General features: G+C 46.5%; 1 protein-coding gene across 1 annotated transcript in view; it reads left to right on the top strand.

The window, feature by feature from the left end:
- Positions 1 to 1259: 1259 nt before the first annotated feature.
- The window catches only part of MYH14 (myosin heavy chain 14), a 100667-nt gene continuing 82117 nt past the window's right edge, over positions 1260 to 19809 (top strand). Inside the window, exons 1-4 of the mRNA XM_077130915.1 lie at positions 1260 to 1402; positions 2310 to 2494; positions 8556 to 8642; positions 8865 to 9009. Coding sequence (XP_076987030.1) covers positions 8926 to 9009 — 84 coding nt within the window. The 5' untranslated portion in view covers positions 1260 to 1402; positions 2310 to 2494; positions 8556 to 8642; positions 8865 to 8925. The remainder of the gene's footprint in view (positions 1403 to 2309; positions 2495 to 8555; positions 8643 to 8864; positions 9010 to 19809) is intronic.

Below are 19809 nucleotides of genomic sequence, written 5' to 3'. Positions count from 1 at the left end.
CAACACCGCCCCCCAAGGCGCCGGGCCCTCAGCCTGGACCCCGTGAGAGGACACTCTACCGAAGCAAAAGGGACTTTGCAGAAGCTCATTCTTTAAGGACCCGGAGATGGGTGGATCAGCCTGGATTCTTCTTATAGGAGACGACAGGAGGGTCAGAGTCAGAGAAGGAGGCGAGATAACGGAGGCAAAGGACATGAAGGGACTGGGCGCCGAGGAACATGGCAGCCTCTAAAAGCCGGAAAAGGCAAGGAGGCGGCTTCTCTCCTGGGCAACCTGAAGGCACCAGCCCTGCTGACACCTTCATTTCAGCCCCGTGAAACCCAGTTCAGACTTCTGGCCTCCAGAAGGACATGCTAGTAAATTTGTGTCGTTTTAAGCCACGACATCGGCGGTAGTCTGTCACCACGGCAATAAGAAACTAGTAAAACCACTTCGGGAAAAGGTCTGGCGTTTTCTTATAAATGAAACCTACACCTGCTGTCTGGCCAAGACATTAGTGGCAGATATTCACCCGAGAGAAATGACCAATAAGCTGACAAACAGACAGGCACATGGGGAGTGACGGCAGCTTTATTCACCGTAGCCACACAGGGGCCCATCAGCAGGAGAGAAACAAACTCCTGTTGATCATTAGAATGGAATATTACGCACCAATAAAAAAGAAACAAAGCACCAACTCACACAGCAACATGGCTGAGTATCAAAAGCATTAGGCGGAGTCAAAGAAGCCAGACCTAGAAGATTCCCTAGTGGGACTCTATTCTAGGACAGACAGAACAGATCTACAGCGATATAAATCCAGACCAGAGTTTCCTAGGCTGGGTAAGGGGTGGGGTGGGGCTTGGAAGGAGGGAGCATGAGATAACTTTCTGGAGGATGTAAATGGGCTATATTTTGACAGCTGGCTATGTCCATTGATCAAAACTCATTGATCAGTGTACTTGGGATTCGTACATTTTGTTACACGTAAATTGTTTCTCAGAAGAAAGGAATTGTAAACAAATATTGAACTTAAAGACCAACAATGTGAGTGATGAAGCGTTTAGGAATGGAGTGTGTCAATGGCTGCAAACTGTTTTAATGATTGGTGAGGTGGCAGGTTTTCTCGACCTGGGCACTGTTGGCATTTGGGGTGGGATAATCCATTCCTGGGGGGGGGGTGTCCTGTGCATGGCAGGGGTATGGGCAGTGTCCCCCGGCATTCTACCCCCTCAATGGAAGTGGACCCTTCCCCAATTGTGAGAGTCACAAAATTCTCCAGACATTGACAACTGTCCCCCCAGGGGGCAAAATTGTCCCAGGTTCAGCTCCGCTGAGATGGAGGAAAGGATGAAGAGGAAGATATGCGATAAATACAACAAAATGTTGACACGGGCACAATCTAGCTCCCTGCATGTTCATGGTATACGTTTTCCAACTTTTTAAAATGTGTTTGAAATATTTTGCAATAAAATATCAGAGCAAAATGCACACACCCTAAGATCCAGCAGAAGTACTTACTTGTGTCTGCCTGAGGGGGGAATTAATTGGCCTGGTGTTCACAAGGAGGGATGCCTGAGCATATTCTATTACTTTTAATGTCCTCATTTGCACAGGCAAACCACTGGAAATGATCTAAGTGCCTATCAACCCAGCAGCTGTGGATTGTTAAACTATGATACGTGCATGCCACGGAATTCTGCAAAGCCGTTTTTTTTGTTTGTTGGTTTGGTTTTTTGTTTTGTTTTTGCTCCCTGATGAGAAAGATAGGAATGTTCTGAGACGGAGAAATCTTTAAGACACACTCTGGAGGGCGGTTCTGTTCACCCAACCGGAAACAGGACCCCTGAGCTGAGCCTTGGTTTTTGGGACACTCACTTATCACAAATGCACAAAAAGTGGAATTGTTAAAGGACATGCTCATCGTTGCCACTTGACACAGCCTGACCCCAAACGCTACGTGGTCACTCTTGGGTGTCCCTAAGGGCCTCAGCAGACCCCCGCCCCCGGCCACGCTGCTGCACAGCCTTTGCCTTAGTCCATGGAATAAACAATTCTGCACTCAAAGACCAAGAAGGTTTGGGTGTCCGATGGACCCCGCTTTGGGGCAAACGGAGGATTTGAGACAATGAACTTCTTGGGTAAGAGGAGAGATGAATTAAATGCAGCTGTCATTGCTACTTTGCTCTTTCATAATAACCAAGTAAAGCCATGTTTTCAAATGTTGTCAGGCAGGTACAGAGGCCAAGGAACAGGAGAGAATATATTAAGTGAAATTGACTCACTGGCTTAATTTATGCCTCTCGCCTATTTTGACTTGTGATATGCAGCCCTGCCCTGCGGCTTGGAAGACAGAGAGGTGGCGCTGTGTCCAGAGCTGAAATGCACCTGCCTGCTGTCCCAGGCTCAGCCCGGCTCCCCTACCCCGCAGCAACGCAGAAGGGTGAGAGCCCCCCAAATCCACGGTGGGCCCTGGAGACGGTGGAGGCGACCCCCACTTATGAGACAAAGAGAGGTGAGCATAGAGGGACTGAGAAAGAAAGGACAGAAATAACCGAACACTTAATAAAAACCCTCCCATTCAAAATGAACCTCCAAATCAAAATTCTAGAACCCTTGGGGGCATTTTATGTTAAGAATGGAGGCCAGAAAAGCAAAAAATTGGGATCACACATTCACTCCTGATGACGCAGACTCAAATAAGTATATAGAAAAATTAATTTAGAAAAGGATGGAAGGAAGGGAAGAGAAGAAAGAAGAGCAGAGAAAGAGAGAGCAAGCGAGAGAAGGAGAGAGAGGATTCCTAGGCATTATTTTATTGTATTTTATATTATTTTATCTATATTTTATATTATTTTGTATTATATTATTTACTTTTTTTATTTTAACATTTGTTCCCCCTATTATTTATTTTTATTCCATATGTTCTACTCATCTGTTGACAAGACAGATAAAAGGAGCATCAGACACAAGGTTTTCACAATCACACAGTCACATTGTGAAAGCTATAGCATTATACAATCATCATCAAGAAACGTGGCTACCGGAACACAGCTCCACATTTTCAGGCAGTTCCCTCCAGCCTCTCCATTACATCTTGAATAACAAGGTGATATCTATTTAATGCGTAAGAATAACCTCCAGGATAACCTCTCGACTCTGTTTGGAATCTCTCAGCCATTGACACTTTGTCTTATTTACTTTTTAATGTCACATTATTTTTTAATCTATATTGTACTATTTTAACTTATTTTATTTTCTGGCCATCCTCTTGAGCTCTATTCTGTTTGGACTGAAGGAAGATTTCTCAGGGAAAGTAGAGGAACATTTTTCACCGCCCTGGGAATTCCAGGTGTGCACTCGGGCTGCCCAGCCCCTCCACTTGTCCAGCGCGTTGAATCTGCTGCTCCTTGGAGAGACAGAGTTGGGGAGCCCGGGAAGCCCCCAGTGCTAGCCCTGCCCCATGGAAGCTGGAGCGCTCCCTCCCTGCCCGCTGCCAGCCTCAGGAAACAGCTGCTCTCCTTGGGTTTTTCCTTGTCCTTTGCTGTGCTTTGCATCCTAAAGGAGATCAGTAACTAATATTATCGTTACTGTTTACAGCTGCCAAGCACAGAGGGCTCGGGCATGCCTGATGCAATTCTAAGCACTTTACGCATTTTAACTCGCAGCATTTGACATCACAGCAGCCCTGGAGGGGTGGGGTCCTTTAATCAATCCAACCAGGCAACGCTTCAACGCCTGCAACTATTCAAGTGCAAGTCCTTGTGTGAATATGTGCTTTCATTTCTCTCGGGTAAATATCCAGGAAGGGGATGGCTGGTCATGAGGTAGAAGTATGTTTCGTTTCATAAGAAACTCCCTGGATGTTTTTCCAGAAGGTCGTGTCAGTTTCCTTTTGCTGCTGAAACAAATTAATCGCAAACTTCGTGACTTCAAATACCCCATATTAATTATCTTACTGTTCTGGGGGACAAAGCCCCAAATAGGTTTCACTGGGCGAGAATCACGGTGTGGGCAGGGTCGTGTGCCTTCTGGAGGCTCCAGGGAAGGATCCATTTCCTTTCATGTTTCCAGCTACTTAAGGCTGCCCTCATTCCTTGGCTCGCAGCCCCTTCCTCCAGCTGCAAAGCTAGCGCATACCATCCTCAAATCTACATCACAGCGTGTGACTCTGCTCTCATCACCACATCTCCTCCTCTGACTCTTTTAAAGACCCTTGTGATGACATTGGACCCAGCAGCATAATCCAGGCTAATCCTTCCATTTCAAGGTCCTTAAACTAATCAACTTCTGCAAGGTCCCTCTGGCCATTAAGGGAACATATTCACAGGTTTCAGAGCTGGGGATGTGGGTGTATTTGGGGGCGTGTGTGAGACTGTTCTGCCTCCCACAGAAGCTGTATTATCTCACATTCCCACAAGCAGCGAGTGAGAATTCCAGTTGGCCAGCATCGTCACCAACACTTAATGTTATCAGTCTTTTTAATTTTAGCTATTCCAGTCGTTATGGGGCAGTATCTCATTGTGGGAACAAGGTACATTGGATTTTATGCATTTAAAAACAATATTCTGAAAAATCACATGATCATCTCAATTGATGCAGAGAAGGCATTTGACAAGATTCAACATCCTTTCCTGCTGAAAACACTTCAAAAGATAGGAATACAAGGGAACTTCCTTAAAATGATAGAGGGAATATATGAAAAACCCACAGCTAATATCATCCTCAATGGGGAAAAATTGAAAACTTTCCCCCTAAGATCAGGAACAAGACAAGGATGTCCACTATCACCACTATTATTCAACATTGTGTTGGAAGTTCTAGCCAGAGCAATTAGGCAAGAAAAAGAAATACAAGGCATCAAAATTGGAAAGGAAGAAGTAAAACTATCACTGTTTGCAGACGATATGATACTATATGTAGAAAACCCAGAAAAATCCACAACAAAATTACTAGAGCTAATAAATGAGTACAGCAAAGTAGCAGGCTACAAGATCAACATTCAAAAATCTGTAGCTTTTCTATACACTAGTAATGAACAAGCTGAGGCGGAAATCAAGAAACGAATCCCATTTACAATCGCAACTAAAAGAATAAAATACCTAGGAATAAATTTAACCAAAGAGACAAAAAACCTATATAAAGAAAACTACAAAAAACTGCTAAAAGAAATCACAGAAGACCTAAATAGATGGAAGGGCATACCGTGTTCATGGATTGGAAGACTAAATATAGTTAAGATGTCAATCCTACCTAAATTGATTTACAGATTCAATGCAATACCAATCAAAATCCCAACAACTTATTTTTCAGAAATAGAAAAACCAATAAGCAAATTTATCTGGAAGGGCAGGGTACCCCGAATTGCTAAAAACAACTTGAGGAAAAAAAACGAAGCTGGAGGTCTCGCGCTGCCTGACTTTAAGGCATATTATGAAGCCACAGTGGTCAAAACAGCATGGTATTGGCATAAAGATAGATATATCGACCAATGGAATCGAATAGAGTGCTCAGATATAGACCCTCTCATCTATGGACATTTGATTTTTGATAAGGCAGTCAAGCCAACTCACCTGGGACAGAACAGTCTCTTCAATAAATGGTGCCTAGAGAACTGGATATCCATATGCAAAAGAATGAAAGAAGACCCATCTCTCACACCCTATACAAAAGTTAACTCAAAATGGATCAAAGATCTAAACATTAGGTCTAAGACCATAAAACAGTTAGAGGAAAATGTTGGGAGATATCTTATGGATCTTACAACTGGAGGTGGTTTTATGGACCTTAAACCTAAAGCAAGAACACTGAAGAAGGAAATAAATAAATGGGAGCTCCTCAAAATTAAACACTTTTGTGCATCAGAGAACTTCATCAAGAAAGTAGAAAGACAGCCTACACATTGGGAGACAATATTTGGAAATGACATATCAGATAAAGGTCTAGTATCCAGAATTTATAAAGAGATTATTCAACTCAACAACAAAAAGACAGCCAACCCAATTACAAAATGGGAAAAAGACTTAAACAGACACCTACCAGAAGAAGAAATACGGATGGCCAAGAGGCACATGAAGAGATGCTCAATGTCCCTGGCCATTAGAGAAATGCAAATCAAAACCACAATGAGATATCATCTCACACCCACCAGAATGGCCATTATCAACAAAACAGAAAATGACAAGTGCTGGAGAGGATGCGGTGAAAGAGGCACACTTATTCACTGTTGGTGGGAATGTCAAAGGGTGCAACCACTGTGGAAGGCAGTTTGGCGGTTCCTCAAAAAGCTGAATATAGAATTGCCATACGACCCAGCAATACCATTGCTAGGTATCTACTCAAAGGACTTAAGGGCAAAGACACAAACGGACATTTGCACACCAATGTTTATAGCAGCGTTATTTACAATTGCAAAGAGATGGAAACAGCCAAAATCTCCATCAACAGAAGAGTGGCTAAACAAACTGTGGTATATACATACGATGGAATATTATGCAGCTTTAAGACAAGATAAACTTATGAACCATGTAATAACATGGATGGACCTAGAGAATATTATGCTGAGTGAATCCAGCCAAAAACTAAAGGACAAATACTGTATGGTCCCACTGTTGTGAACGGACATTCGAGAATAAACTTGAAATATGTCATTGGTAACAGAGTTCAGCAGGAGTTAGAAACAGGGTAAGACAATGGATAATTGAAGCTGAAGGGATACAGACTGTGCAACAGGACTAGATACAAAAACTCAAAAATGGACAGCACAATAATACCTAATTGTAAAGTAATCATGTTAAAATACTGAATGAAGCTGCATCTGAGCTATAGGGTTTTTTTTGTTTTTGTTTGCTTGTTGGTTTGTTTGTTGTTGTTGTTTTTTACTATTACTACTACTTTTATTTCTTTTCTTTATATTAACATTTTATATCTTTTTCTGTTGTGTTGCTAGTTCCTCTAAACCGATGCAAATGTACTAAGAAACAATGATCATGCATCTATGTGATGATGTTAAGAATTACTGAGTGCATATGTAGAATGGTATGATTTCTAAATGTTGTGTTAATTTTTTTTTTCTTTCCGTTAATAAAAAAATAAAAAATAAATTAAAAAAAAATAAACCAATACTACTAAAAAAAAAAAAAAAAAAAAACAATATTCTGTATTCATTATTGCCGCACTGAAGACTGGAAACAGCCAAATGTCCTTCAGCTGGGGAATGGATAGACAAATTGAGCTATGACCATATGATGGGATACTCCCCAGCAATGGAAAGAAACAAACTCCCCATGCGCAACAACATAAATTATTCAAATTCATTCTTCCCAATGAAAGAAGCCAAACTCACAAGGCTATAAACCATGTGTGCCTGTTTGAAACTATTACGTACTGCAGAAAAGCCATGTTTTAATCCTGATCCGATCTTGTGGGGGCAGCCATGCCTCTTTGAATCCTCATTTGCTATTGTTTAGGGTGGGACATTTTGATTAGATTGTTTCCATGGAGATATAATCTACTCAAGTGTGAGTGTGGCCTGTTGATTAGATGGAGCTGTGACCCTGCCCATTCCAGGTGGGTCTTGATTAGTTTACTAGAGCTATTTAAAAGAGGAAGCATTTTGGAGAAACTTCCGATGCAGACACTTGGAGGACAGTTACTTCAGAGCTGATAAAGACATGGAATTCTGGAGATACTCGGAGTGCTGACAGAGCGAGCCCATGCCTAGGCGTGGGTAGAGCCCAGCAAAGATTGTCATATGACTTCCCATGAGAGGCTAAGCAAGCCAGGATCCAGCCACGCGTCTTGGAGGAGCTAAGTGAAGGCCCACAGACGCTTAGAGAGGAAACCACTGGCATCAGAAGCTGGAAGCAACAGAACCGGGAACAAGGACCAGCAGACGCCAATCACACGTCTTCCCATGTGAAGAGACATTGAACTTTCTTGAGTCAAAGTATCTTTTTCTGGATGCCTTAGTTTGGACATTTTTCTGGCCTTAGAACTGTACACTTAGTAATGTAATAAATTCCCTTTACTGGCATATTGCTTTCTGGCAGCTTTAGCAAACTAAGACACCACGTGACTCCGTCTATATGACTTTCTGGGAAAGACAAAGTTATAAGGATGGAAAACAGTAGTGGTTGCTGGTGTGTGTGTGTGTTCGGGGGAGGAGAGTGGTTACAAAGGGGCATGGGGGGTTTTCAGGGGTGGTAGAGCTGTTCTGTATTGCAATCACAGTGATGTCTTCAAGGCTGTAAGCACTAGTCAAAATTAATATAACTAGATGCTTAAAAAAGGTGAAATTGGGTGCATGGGTGGTTCAGTGGCAAACCACCATGCCTGCCATGCAGGAGACCCGGGTTCGATTCCTGGCCCACGTATCAAAAAAAAGGGTGAATTTTACTGTAGATAGATCATACCTCAATGCATCTGGCTTAAAAGCAAAGCCTTATTCTGAGGCAGAGTCTGTGGGTTGTATTGGATGCCAAAGGGCTCAGTGGCACAAACACAGAGGTTTGGAATCTGGTCCTCTGGGATAGAAGGCACGTTAGTCGCGGGCATGGTGTTTTTTTCATTTGCAGAACTGCACTTCCTGCTGCAACCAGAGCGGAAGAACGGGAAGGAAGGGCCTTCCGAGGAGAGGCCCTTACAGGGGCAAAGGCTCAGAGGTGGGTCCAGGAACAGGTGTGCCCTCCAAAACCAAGGCTGGAATGCAGGGCGTTTGTGGGGTGGGGGGTGCTGGGCAGGGCTCAGGCAGGAGGCGGGAGAGGGATTGAGACTGGGTGGGGACTCTCTGGGCATATTCTGTCCATACCATCTTCCCAGGGAGTTATCATAACCTGCCTGCCATATATTCGTTAATTATACACCTGCCTTATCTGCCCTCCCAGCCTGCAGCCCGGTGCAGTGGGTAGACGGTGCTGGAGGCCCCGAGGGACCCTGCCAGCTGCTATGCTGCGCTCAGAGGAACCCAAGGCCCAGGGACACTGGTCCCGGCCTCTGCAGAGCTCCCGGCCCACTGCACAGCCCCAGCAGGTGAGCAGGCACTCTCCAAGCTGGGGGAAGAGGCTCCTATGGCAGTAGTCAGGGAAGGCTTCCTGGAGGAGGGGGCTTTGGGGTGAGGTCTTAGAGCTCTCCTGGAGCCAATCTGAATAATGATGATGATTTGAACAATGATGGCGACGGCAGCCAACATTCACCGAGTGCCAAGCATGGGACGTGAATCAATTTAACTCCCTAGCAACTCTGCAGGGTAGATACGGCTCTTATCCCTGCTCTAGAACTGTATGCTGGAAAATCGAGGCACACACAAGGGAAACAGACCCAGTTTGCAATCTCCTGCCTTCGAAACGCTTCTACTCTGGGATGGGGCGAGGCATAGACGCAGGAAGTCTCAATCTGGTGAAGTTGTGCTTTAATGCTGGTCCCAGAGGCATTGGTGGGAAGAGACTGGGGAGAGCCCCACGGGGGCTGGGGAAGGAGGGGAGGTGGGAGAGGAGGCTGGAGGAAATCTTTGGAGAGCAGGCGAGCTTCCAACATGGAGTCTTTTTGGTAGACATAGGGTTGGGTGCACGGAATTGAGTCAGTTTTCAGTTCCCATCGCTTTATCATTTGTCCACATTCCAACTTTGCTTTGCTTTGCTTTTTATGCTTCCCTTTATCGCCCGGCCCCAGTCCTGTTTCTTCCACAGCAACCCTCTGGACAAACCCCAACACATTTGGCTGTCATGCTTCCTTGGAAACGTATAAACAGTTGTAGACCATACAGCAGTGCTTATCGTAATAATATCTTGTAAATTTACATAGCTGGCCTTGGCCTTGTATAAATAGACTGATTGTTTTCCTGCTTCTCCCACTCAACATTGTATTTTTAAGGTCTCTCCACATTGCCATGTGTCAACTGTGACATATTGCTTCTAGAACATACCGTGGGGGAATCCACCACCTTCAGCCTTCTTATTTTCCAAATACCCAACTCCATGGTTGCTTCATTTGCCCATTCTCACCATGATACACGTTATCTTACGTTACCCATTGGCAATGGGTTTCCAGGTGACAGGGTGAGTGCTGACTTCATCACACAAAAATCTGCCGAGTCATCTAAGGTGGGTCTTGAAGCATTTCACCAGGCCCAGAAGGGTGGAGAAGTAATAGTAGCTCAAAGGGCTGAGAAAGTTCATGGAGTGTCCCAGGGGCTGAGACTTTACCCAGAACAGCCGTGTAGTAAATACCTGGCTGGACTGGTCATTTTTTCCTTATTTTTTTCCTATAAAGGAAAACAGTACAATTGTGGATGGCGGAGTGGCAATGTCTATTAAAACTGTAATTGCATATACTCTTTGAACCTAGCAATATTCCTACGTACCCATAAGGAAGCAGGAAGCAGGATGGATGCTGTAACACCATTAGTAAAAGTGGAAAATGGAGAACCACTCACAGCTCCCTCAGTAGGGGAGGGGTCAGATAAGCTACAGATGGTGACTAGATAAAACCAAACAGGTGTGAAAGAAATGAAGGTGAATTTAAATGAAGGAGCAAGGGAGGGTCCCCAAGACAGACAAGCTGCTTAGAAAAGCAAGTTTCAGCTCAAAATATTGAATAGCATCCCATTTCCCTAAACACAAGAAATCATAGGGAAGAGTTCTCAGTTATTTATATATAATATATGTAAATAATGGATCAGCAAACTTTTTTCTGTAAAAGCCCCTATAGTGAATATTTTCAGCTTTGTGTGCATTTTGGTCTCGGTGACAATGACTCATCTTAGCACTGTACCGCGAATGCAGCCGTAGTCAGTATGTACACCAGTGAGCACAGATGTGTCCCAATAAAACTTTATTTTAAAAAAACAACAACAGGGGGCCGGATTCAGCCTGTGAGCCTGCTGAACCCTGTTTGTGAATAACCAGGAAATATTTTTGGAAGAATACCCACCAAAATATTATCAGGGGCACACCTGGAAGAGGAACTGAGGAAAGCGCTGATCCAGGAAATCGTTACCTTATTGTTTGAAATTTTGTTTTTCCATCCTGCGTAATTCAAATTGTTTTAATTCAAAAAGAAAATAATGTCTTAAAAATAGCTTTGCAGCTCTTCCCCAGTAGATCATGTCAGAAAATGTGTAAAAGGGACCAGGCTTTTAGATGAGTAGAAGTGCCCCTGCCTTCCCCCAGCTAGAGCAGAACTTTTCAAGGTGTTTGTTGCATGCACGGAGCAGATATTGACTGAGCACTGACCATGTGCAAGGAACTGTCCTAGGTGCTGGGCACGGAGGAGTAAATGAGAGACCCCGCCCTCTATAGGGCTTATGTTCTGCAGAACAGACAGACAAGAAATAGCAGACACAGTAAAAGAGTAGAAAGTATAACATGTTAGAAGGCCAAAAGTGCGGGGCGCGGGGAAGGAGAGCCGGGAGCAGAGACCCCGGGGCGGCTCCAGGACTGGTTGCAGAATGAGACAGGGTGCTGAGGGGGGTCCTTGTTGCACAGGGGACATTTAAGCAAAGGCCTGGGTGCATGGAGAGAGCGAGCTGCGGCTCGCTGGACATGGGTCAGAGGCAGGCGCGCGCCCTGCGGGCTAGGGGAGGAGGGAGCAGGCTGGGGCGCTGGAGGTGAGGCAACCAGGGAGGGCCCCGAGGTGAGGGCGGGAAGGGCGCGGGGGCAGAGCCTGCAGGCAAGACTTTGCTTTGATTCCAAGCGAGACGAAGCCTCCGCAGGGTCTGAGCAGCACAGGGACGTGAGCTGACGCGGTGAAGCCTGGGAAGCATAGACCGCGGGTGCTCCCTCTGCGCAGGCGCAGAACAGCCGAGTGGTTGAGAGACTCCGCAGGTTCGAATTCCAGCCCTGCCATCCCCTCCCTGTGCGACCCGGGAAGACAGATTCTCCCAGCCACAACCCCTTAGTCTGCGATATGGGAATATCAACTGTGCCAGCCTCGCAGAGCTGGTTTGTAATCTGAATGAGTCAATATGTATAAAATATTTAAAACGCTGCCGGCACATACCATCTCCCCATAAAGGGCAGCTCTAATTAGCATCCTCTTCCAAAAGGAGAAATACTTGGGGGAGGAACAATCGATCGTCATGCAGAATCTCAGACTCACCCGAGGGCAAGAAATTCGGATCAGAATCTTCCTCAGGACTTGTTCATTTTATGTCATTGCTTCCCCCCACTTTGGGAATTCGGAGGGCGTGGCCCCTGATCTGAGAATGACGGGAACAGACGCTTTCAGGTAGAAAGAGTATGCAGGAGGAGGGTGCTGCAAACAACTGCAAGGGTGTGAGGTGCCTGGAATGTTCTGGCAAGCGTGACAAGCTTGAAAGCAGCACAACAGAGTACTTAAGTACATGGACTCCAGGGCCAGACTGCCTGGATTCAAATTCTGCCATTTTCCAGCTGTGTGACCTGGGGCCAATTGCTTTACCACTCTGCGCTTAATAACAAAACCTGTATTTGTCATATATTGCTGAGTACAAATTGTCCCAAAGCAGGAAAAATCTTAGCAACTTAAAACAACACACGTCTATTGATCCCATGGTTTCCACAGTCTTGGAAGCTTAAAGAATTGCACAGCCAATGTTTTTGGAAGGATACTCACCAAAATATTATCAGGGACAAATCTGGTTGGGAAGTGAGATGGAAGATGCTGGTCAAGAGATATGTCACCCTCTTGTTTGACTCTTTCCCATCTTGTGCAATTAAAATTATTTTAATTCAACATGAAAATAATGCTTTAAAATTAGCTTTAATGAGCCTCCATTTCAGGGTCTCTTGTAAGGCCATAAAGTGTCAGCTGGGGCTGTAGTCTCATTTCAAGGCTTGACTGGAGAAGGGATCAGCTTCCCCGTTGGCTGGAAGCCACCCTCGGTTCCTTGCCACATGGGCCTCTCCAATATGGCAGCTTGCTTTAGCAAAGGCAGCAAGAAAGAGGGAATCTGCTGGCAAGACAGAAGTCACTGTCTTTTATGACCTAGTCACGGAAGGGACATCCCATTACTTTTTCCTTATTCAATTAGTTAGAAATTTTTCCCATTCATAAAGGGAAACAGTAACACCTGACCCAGAGGCTTGCTGTGAGCTAAATGATTCAGTATATATCTATCAAAAAGCAATTTGGATGCCTAGGCTAAAACAAGATATTATAAAAATGTTTATTATTGCTTAGTCTGCCAGAATCAAGAAAGGTTTCTCAGAGGAAGCAACTTTTGAGTTGGGTTTTGAAATATGAGTAGGTGCTCACCAGGAAGTACAAGTCACACTTTCATTCAATTTCTCAGTCAACAACTTCCCCTCGGCTTCCCGTGTTCCATACCTTGTGTTCCAGATCCCCCATCTTTGTTGAGCTACTAGACTCATAAGGGTGCTAGACCTGAACCCAGATGGCAACCACGGCGTGATCGAAGCTGGAACGGAAGTAGTCCAGGCACTGAGGGAACTCAGACAAGGCCTGGAGGAGTCAAGGAGCGCTTTCCAAAGAAGCAATGCTGGAAGTGCATCTGGTAGGCAGTATAGGAGTTTTCCAGGCAGAGAGCAGGGCACAGGATTTTCAGAGAAAGGATGTCATGTGGATTAGCTTGTGGACTTATACACATTGATCTTTTGATGTGATGCTGAGGTCCCAGAAATGCATCAGACCCATGCCCCGCCTTCTGGGGCAGGGGTGTGGTTCCAAGCTGGAAGGGGAGGCAGAGAGGGATATGATTCAGCGTTATCAGGGCAGCAATGGAAGGGGGAGCAGAGCCGGTCATGGAAAAAGGTCAGCCCTGAACAAGGGCTGGAAATGGCTGCTCTAAACCACCTCCCTCCATTTACTAATGCCCAGAGAGGGGAAGGGATTGGCCCTAGGTCACACAGCATGGAGGGTCTCCTGATTCTGGGGCCTGGGGATTTTTTTGTTTTTATTAGAGCAGTTATAAGTTGTAGAAAAATCATGCAGAAAGTACAGCGTTCCAATACTACCCCTCCCCAGTTTTCTCTAATTAACATTTTCCATTAGTATGGTGCTTTTGTTACCATTGATGAAATGTTATGATTATAATTATATTATTGACTATAGTTCATGGTTTACTTTTGGGTTCCCTCATTGTGTTGTCCAGTTCTGTCCTGGTAACAGATATCCAAACCTAAAGTTAGCCACTTTCAAGTATCCAATTCAGTGCACTAATTACATTTGCAGTGCCACCATCACCAACATCCGATACCCAAACCTTTCCATCGTCCCAAACAGAAACTCTGTCTCCATTAAGCATTGATTCTCCAATCACCCCCTTCCCCCATCCCTGGGATCTATGCTGTAATTTCTGAGCCTGGGGATTTGAGGGTCTGATGAGATGCCAGAGATACAGATGTGTCCATGCACAGACTCTCCACTCAGGGACGTGCCAGGTCCCAGACACCCACACACCCCAAACCCCCCACGCCCAGACCCCCAGACCCACCAGATGGACCCACCCACACAGGAGTGGTCAGAGGCATCCACTCCCCAGACTTCCGACTCAGAGTCCTGGGGGATCTCACCCACGTGCATAGCACACACCCCTGCGGCCCTCCCTGCCCCGGCACCCCAGCCCTGTGCTCAGCCCCGCTCAGGATTCAGACACGCCTCAGGCTCAGGCCCAGCCTTGAGGGGCCCCTGGAGTGTAAAGGTGCACGCGGACAGCTTATTCTAGATCCGTGTAACTGCAGCAGCCAGAGAGCGAGGGAACTGAGGCAGGGCATGCCACGTGAGACCTGGGCACCCACTGCACACTCTGAGCATGAAGGGGGCCTCAGAAAATGGACCTGGAGTTTCCCGGGGTGGAGAAGGGTGGAGAGGGAGTGAGAGGCAGGAGGAATAGCATGTGCAAAGGCACAGAGGCATGAAGGATCGCCCTTCAATCCATCTGTCCATCCATCCATCCGCTCATCTATCCATTCATCAGTCTCTATCCATTCATCAATCTCTATCCATCCATCTGTCCATCCATCCACCCATTCATCCATTCATCCATCCATCCATCCATCCATCCTTCTATCCATCTGTCCATCCATTTATTCATTAACTGATTCTTCTGTCCATCTGCCCAATTATTTGAACACCCTCCATTCATTCATTCATTCATCCATCTATTCAAGTAGCCATCTGTTCCCTTCATCCATTGACTTGTCCACTCCTTCTTTTGTTTCTTTATTCAGTTAGGCTCACAGACATCCACTCATTTGCTTATTCATCAGCATCATATGTCATGTCAACTGTCATATAATCCATCGCAATGTCACCTCCCTGACCCCCTTTCTAAAATAACTCCCTGGCCACATTCCCTTTCTTACCCTCATTATTTTTTCCCTTCCCAGTGTACATGCCAACTTGACATTGCCTTCTGTAGTTATTTGTGACTCATTTGGGTCTTTGTCTGCCAGTAGAATGCATCCATTCTCTTGATGAGTATTTATTGAGCATCTACTGTATACCAGGCACTGTTCTAGGCACTGAGGATACATCAGGGGACAAGACAGACAATATCCCAGCCCTCAAGGAGCTGACATTAAGGTGAGGGGAGGGGTCAAACAATAAGCAATAAGCGTAATAATTAATTGGCATGTTGGAGGCTGATAAGTGCTTTGGAAAAAGAAAAAGTAGAACAGGATGGTGGGTACAGAGGAAAGGCATCATTCTAAATCGGGTAGTAAGGGAAGGCCACGCTGAAGAGGTGATGTTTTGGCTGGGGGAAGAGTGGTCCAAGCAGAGAGGATATAGCCTGTGCAAAGGTCCGGGGTGAACATGATGTGCAGTGAGGAGGCCGTTGTGGCTGGCTCTAATGAGCAATGGGGAGAGGGGGGAGGTGAGGGCAGAGAGGGGATAAAGTGGGCAGGTTGTGCAGGGCTCATGGGCCCCAGCGAGAGTGTGGCTTGAACTCCGAGTGAAAGGAGAGCCAGGGGTGCGTTCTGAGCAGTGACGGATAAGATCTGTTTTCTTCTGCTTGCTGCGTAGTCAGGGATTAATGTCTGTTCCACGAAGGCCTGGGCTTTGTCGCTGTTCCCTGCCAGCTCTGCAGCTAGAACGGGGGTCAGCAAACTGTAGCCCAATCCTCCAACCCTCTTGGTTGTTTCTTTAAATAAAGTTTTATTGGAACACCACAACAGCCATTCTGTATTATCTATGGCTGTTTTACCCCTAAAAAAAAGGCAGAGTGGGGTAGCTGCAGCACTGACTGTGTGGACACAAAGCTGAAAATAGCCACTGTCTGGCCATGTACAGAGAAGGTTTGCCAACTTCTGGTCTCAAGCAATGCTTGGCATATAGTAGGGACTCGATAAATATTTGTTGCGGCACAACTGAGCCCATCGCTCCTCTGTGACCCATACGAGGCTGCCAGCTTGCGCTTGACTCAGGGCCAGTTCCAGCTTCGAGTCATATGCAAGGAAACAACAGCCCAGTGACCAAAAATAAAATACTGGAAACCATTCAAATCTTTGCTACGGAACAAATGTCCAGGCAGGACGGCAGTCAGGACCCAGGGCAAGAACTCAGCATCCTCGTTCTCCAACTCTTCTCTCTGTCGAGATCTGTACCCCCAACTCATCTCAGACATGGAAGCTGCTCCCCAAATTTCTTCACTCAAAAAACCCTCAAACTCTCACAAAGCAGACCCCTCCCTGACTCTTCACTCTCCCCCACCTCCTCCTCTCTTAGCCCCCAGCATATTTTATTGTATCGTACTACACATCATAACATTTGCCATTTTAACCATTTTTAGGTACACAATTCAGTGACGCTAATTATATCCACAGTGTTGTTCCGCCATCACCACCATCCATTGCCAGAACTTTCCCATCACCCCAAACAGAAACTGTGTCCCCATGAAGCCCTAACACCCCATCTTCCACTCCCCCTTGATCCCGGTAGCCTCGAATCTACTTTCTGTCTCTACACATTTGTTTGTTGTACACACTTCTTGTAAGTAGATCCGTGCAATACTTGCCCTTTTGTGTCTGCCCTATTTCACTTATCAGGTTCAATGTTTTATTATGTGGATCGATTTAGAGCCTTGTCAGTTCTTTCTTCCTCCACCCTCAGCCATCCATTTCCCAGATTCTGCATAACAAGTCTGTGCCTGAAGCCTTCTCCTCCGCTGAGCCTCAGAATGCTCCCACCTTCCCATTTCCTTTTCTCACACTTATCTATCCCTGGACCACCTACCCCATTTCCTGAGGTCCCTCTCTACTGCAGGCTGGTGCAGCACTCTTGGGACTCATGAAGGGAGCAGACCTGGCTCCTGACAGCCAAGGTTCACAAGTTTAGTAGGGACAATCCCAGTGGCTAGAGTGAAAAGATGGATAGGTGCCGGGAGGGCAGGCTTGGGTGGGGGTGGACAGCTCTGAGGCAGGTCCTCTCTCTGGTGTTTTCATGTAGCAATCCAGAGCCCAAGCTCCAGAACTAGGAGGTCTGAATTCAAAACCGGACACCGCTACTTTCTATCTATGCAGCCCTAGGGCAGCCTTGCCTCGATTTCCACATCTGTAAAATGGGTATGACATGAGTACCTACCACTCAGAATTACTGGGAAGATTGTAGGATTTAATAATACATATAAAGGGTTTGGAACTGTGCCTGGCACAGTTATTATACAAGCACTCAATAAATATCAATGATTATTAAAGTGTTTAGCACAGATCATAGAATGTCCTCAGCATAAGGAAGCTCATTATATTCCTCAGTGATGTTGCCAGTTACCCCACAGATTGAGCCAAATTAACAATGAGTTTGTTCGAGTCATATGCAACAGCCCAGTGAGTTTGGTGGGATTGATGATGTCACTAGTTACCAGGCAGATTTAGAGCTGAGCAGGGTTGATGACATTATCAGTTACCAGGCAGATTAAGGTCAGAACGCAGGCCCCAGAGCCTTCTTTTCTATCTGAATTTCTTGTCGTGTCCTAGTCCACACTCTTCACTGGTGCCTTTGGGCAGGAGCTTTTCATGTCCCCGAGCCTCATTTTCTTATCCCCCATCAAATGGATAATAAAAGTAGTTTCATAGGGTCATTGAGAGAATTTAATGAGTTAAATGTCCAGCACGCTATCAGTGCCCAATAAACAGCAGCTTTTGCCATCCTCACTGCCAGAAGCGTCTATGGAGGCCACTCTGGCCAAAGTGATGGGGGTTCCCTGCTCCGTCTTGGTTAAGAGTGCAGACAGTCTCAGAGCCCAAACCTGCCACCCGCTGGGAGACCCTGGGAACCCATCTGTAAAATGGGGTCACGATAGTGCTGTCACAGGGCCGGCGTGGGGATGCCTGGAGACGATGACAGTCACGTTCGCAGCAGTGCACGGTCAGGCCTCCTTAATGACGGCTTATTACCACTGCAGGTGCACTTGGAAAGAACCTCTCCAGGGCCTCAGTTTCCCTATCTGCAAAGAAATGGATAGCGGCTGCAGAGCTTGCACTTTCTTACCCGAAGGGAGAGTTCTGTGATGTGGCTTTGGGATTGCCAAGCAGTCCCAAAAGGTGGACACTTTACCTTGTGTCTGCCCTCGCCGCCAGCGCATTTCCCTACCCCTTAGCTCCCAACCTTTCCCCTCCCCTTCTTTAGGCTTATTTTCCCTGTTCTAGATGCTCCTTCTCTCTCTGTCTTGTTCCTCATCCACATGCCATCAGGCAATAAATAATACAGTAATAATAATCATTATTGGATTTTTTAGTCGTTTCCCAATGCCAGGGCTGTATTAAGTGCTTTGCATGCCTTACTCATTTTATCCACACACTACAAGGACTTGCTACTATTTATTCACCAGACACTTATTGAGCACCTACTGTGTGCCAAAGCAAAGATCCTTGCTCTCATGGGACTTATATTCTAGTGGGTAGAAAGATAATAAGCAGATAAATATCAGTGCTATGAAGATGAAGTAAACAGGGTCGAAGGGAACTGTTTATAGAGGATGGTCAGGAAAGTTCTTCCAGAAGAGGTGACATTGGAGCAGAACTGTGGATGTCATGCGAAACCAGAGGGAGGGGAATCCTGGTAGAAGGAACAATAAATGCAAAGGCCCTGAGGCAGGACCACACCTGGGCAGTGTTTGAGGAATAAAGGAGGTCAGGGAGGCTGGAACCAAACGAGAAGAGGGCAGGGAGACGAGATCTCCAGCGCCAGGTTCGCTTGGCCTCGTGACTTTGGGCCTGCCTCTCCTGAGCCTCAGTTTTCCCATTTGTACATTGGGGACCCATTCCCGAGCACAAGTTCTGGGGTCAGGTGCGGGGGATAAGAGCGCTCGCCCGGTTTGTGGCTTCCGGTATACCTCGTCTGGAAGACGAAGATCTTAATAGTAGCAGTTCCAAGGGCGGGAGGTGGGGGGATTAAATGAGACCCTTCAGGTAAAGCGCTGAGCACAACGCCCAAAAAATGACTACTGCGCTCCCTGAAGTATGAATACTGAGGGTGCCATCGCTCACGCCTCGCCCCTGGAGAGTGCCTGGTACAAAGTCGAGCTACGATAAAAGTGAATTCTACCCCGCCCCCCGCGCCCCCCCAACCCCGTCCCTCCTGCCCGCCTGCTCCCGGGGGACCCAGGCATTCCGGCCTCCCGCCGCGCTCCCCGCGTCCGCGTGCACAAAAGCCCCATTCACTCCCGGCGCACAAAGCGGTCCATTCAGCCAGGTCCCCGGGCCGCCCGCCCAGGCCGCCCCCCGCGCCTCACCATTGGTCGCGCCCCCTGCCCGTCAGGCCTCGAGTTCCGCCCACGCCGGCACAGCCCGGCTCCCCAAGCTCCCGGTTGTTTTCCCACGGCTGGCATCCTTCAGCAACTTCTGATTGGCCCCGCCCGCCCACCGTTCTTCTTGATTGGCGGGAAGGTCCTCC

Source organism: Tamandua tetradactyla, chromosome 16, assembly GCF_023851605.1.
Source record: "Tamandua tetradactyla isolate mTamTet1 chromosome 16, mTamTet1.pri, whole genome shotgun sequence".
In the NCBI taxonomy this organism is placed as follows: domain Eukaryota; kingdom Metazoa; phylum Chordata; class Mammalia; order Pilosa; family Myrmecophagidae; genus Tamandua; species Tamandua tetradactyla.
Note: the sequence above shows the minus strand (reverse complement) of the source record. Positions and strands in the feature narration are given on the sequence as shown.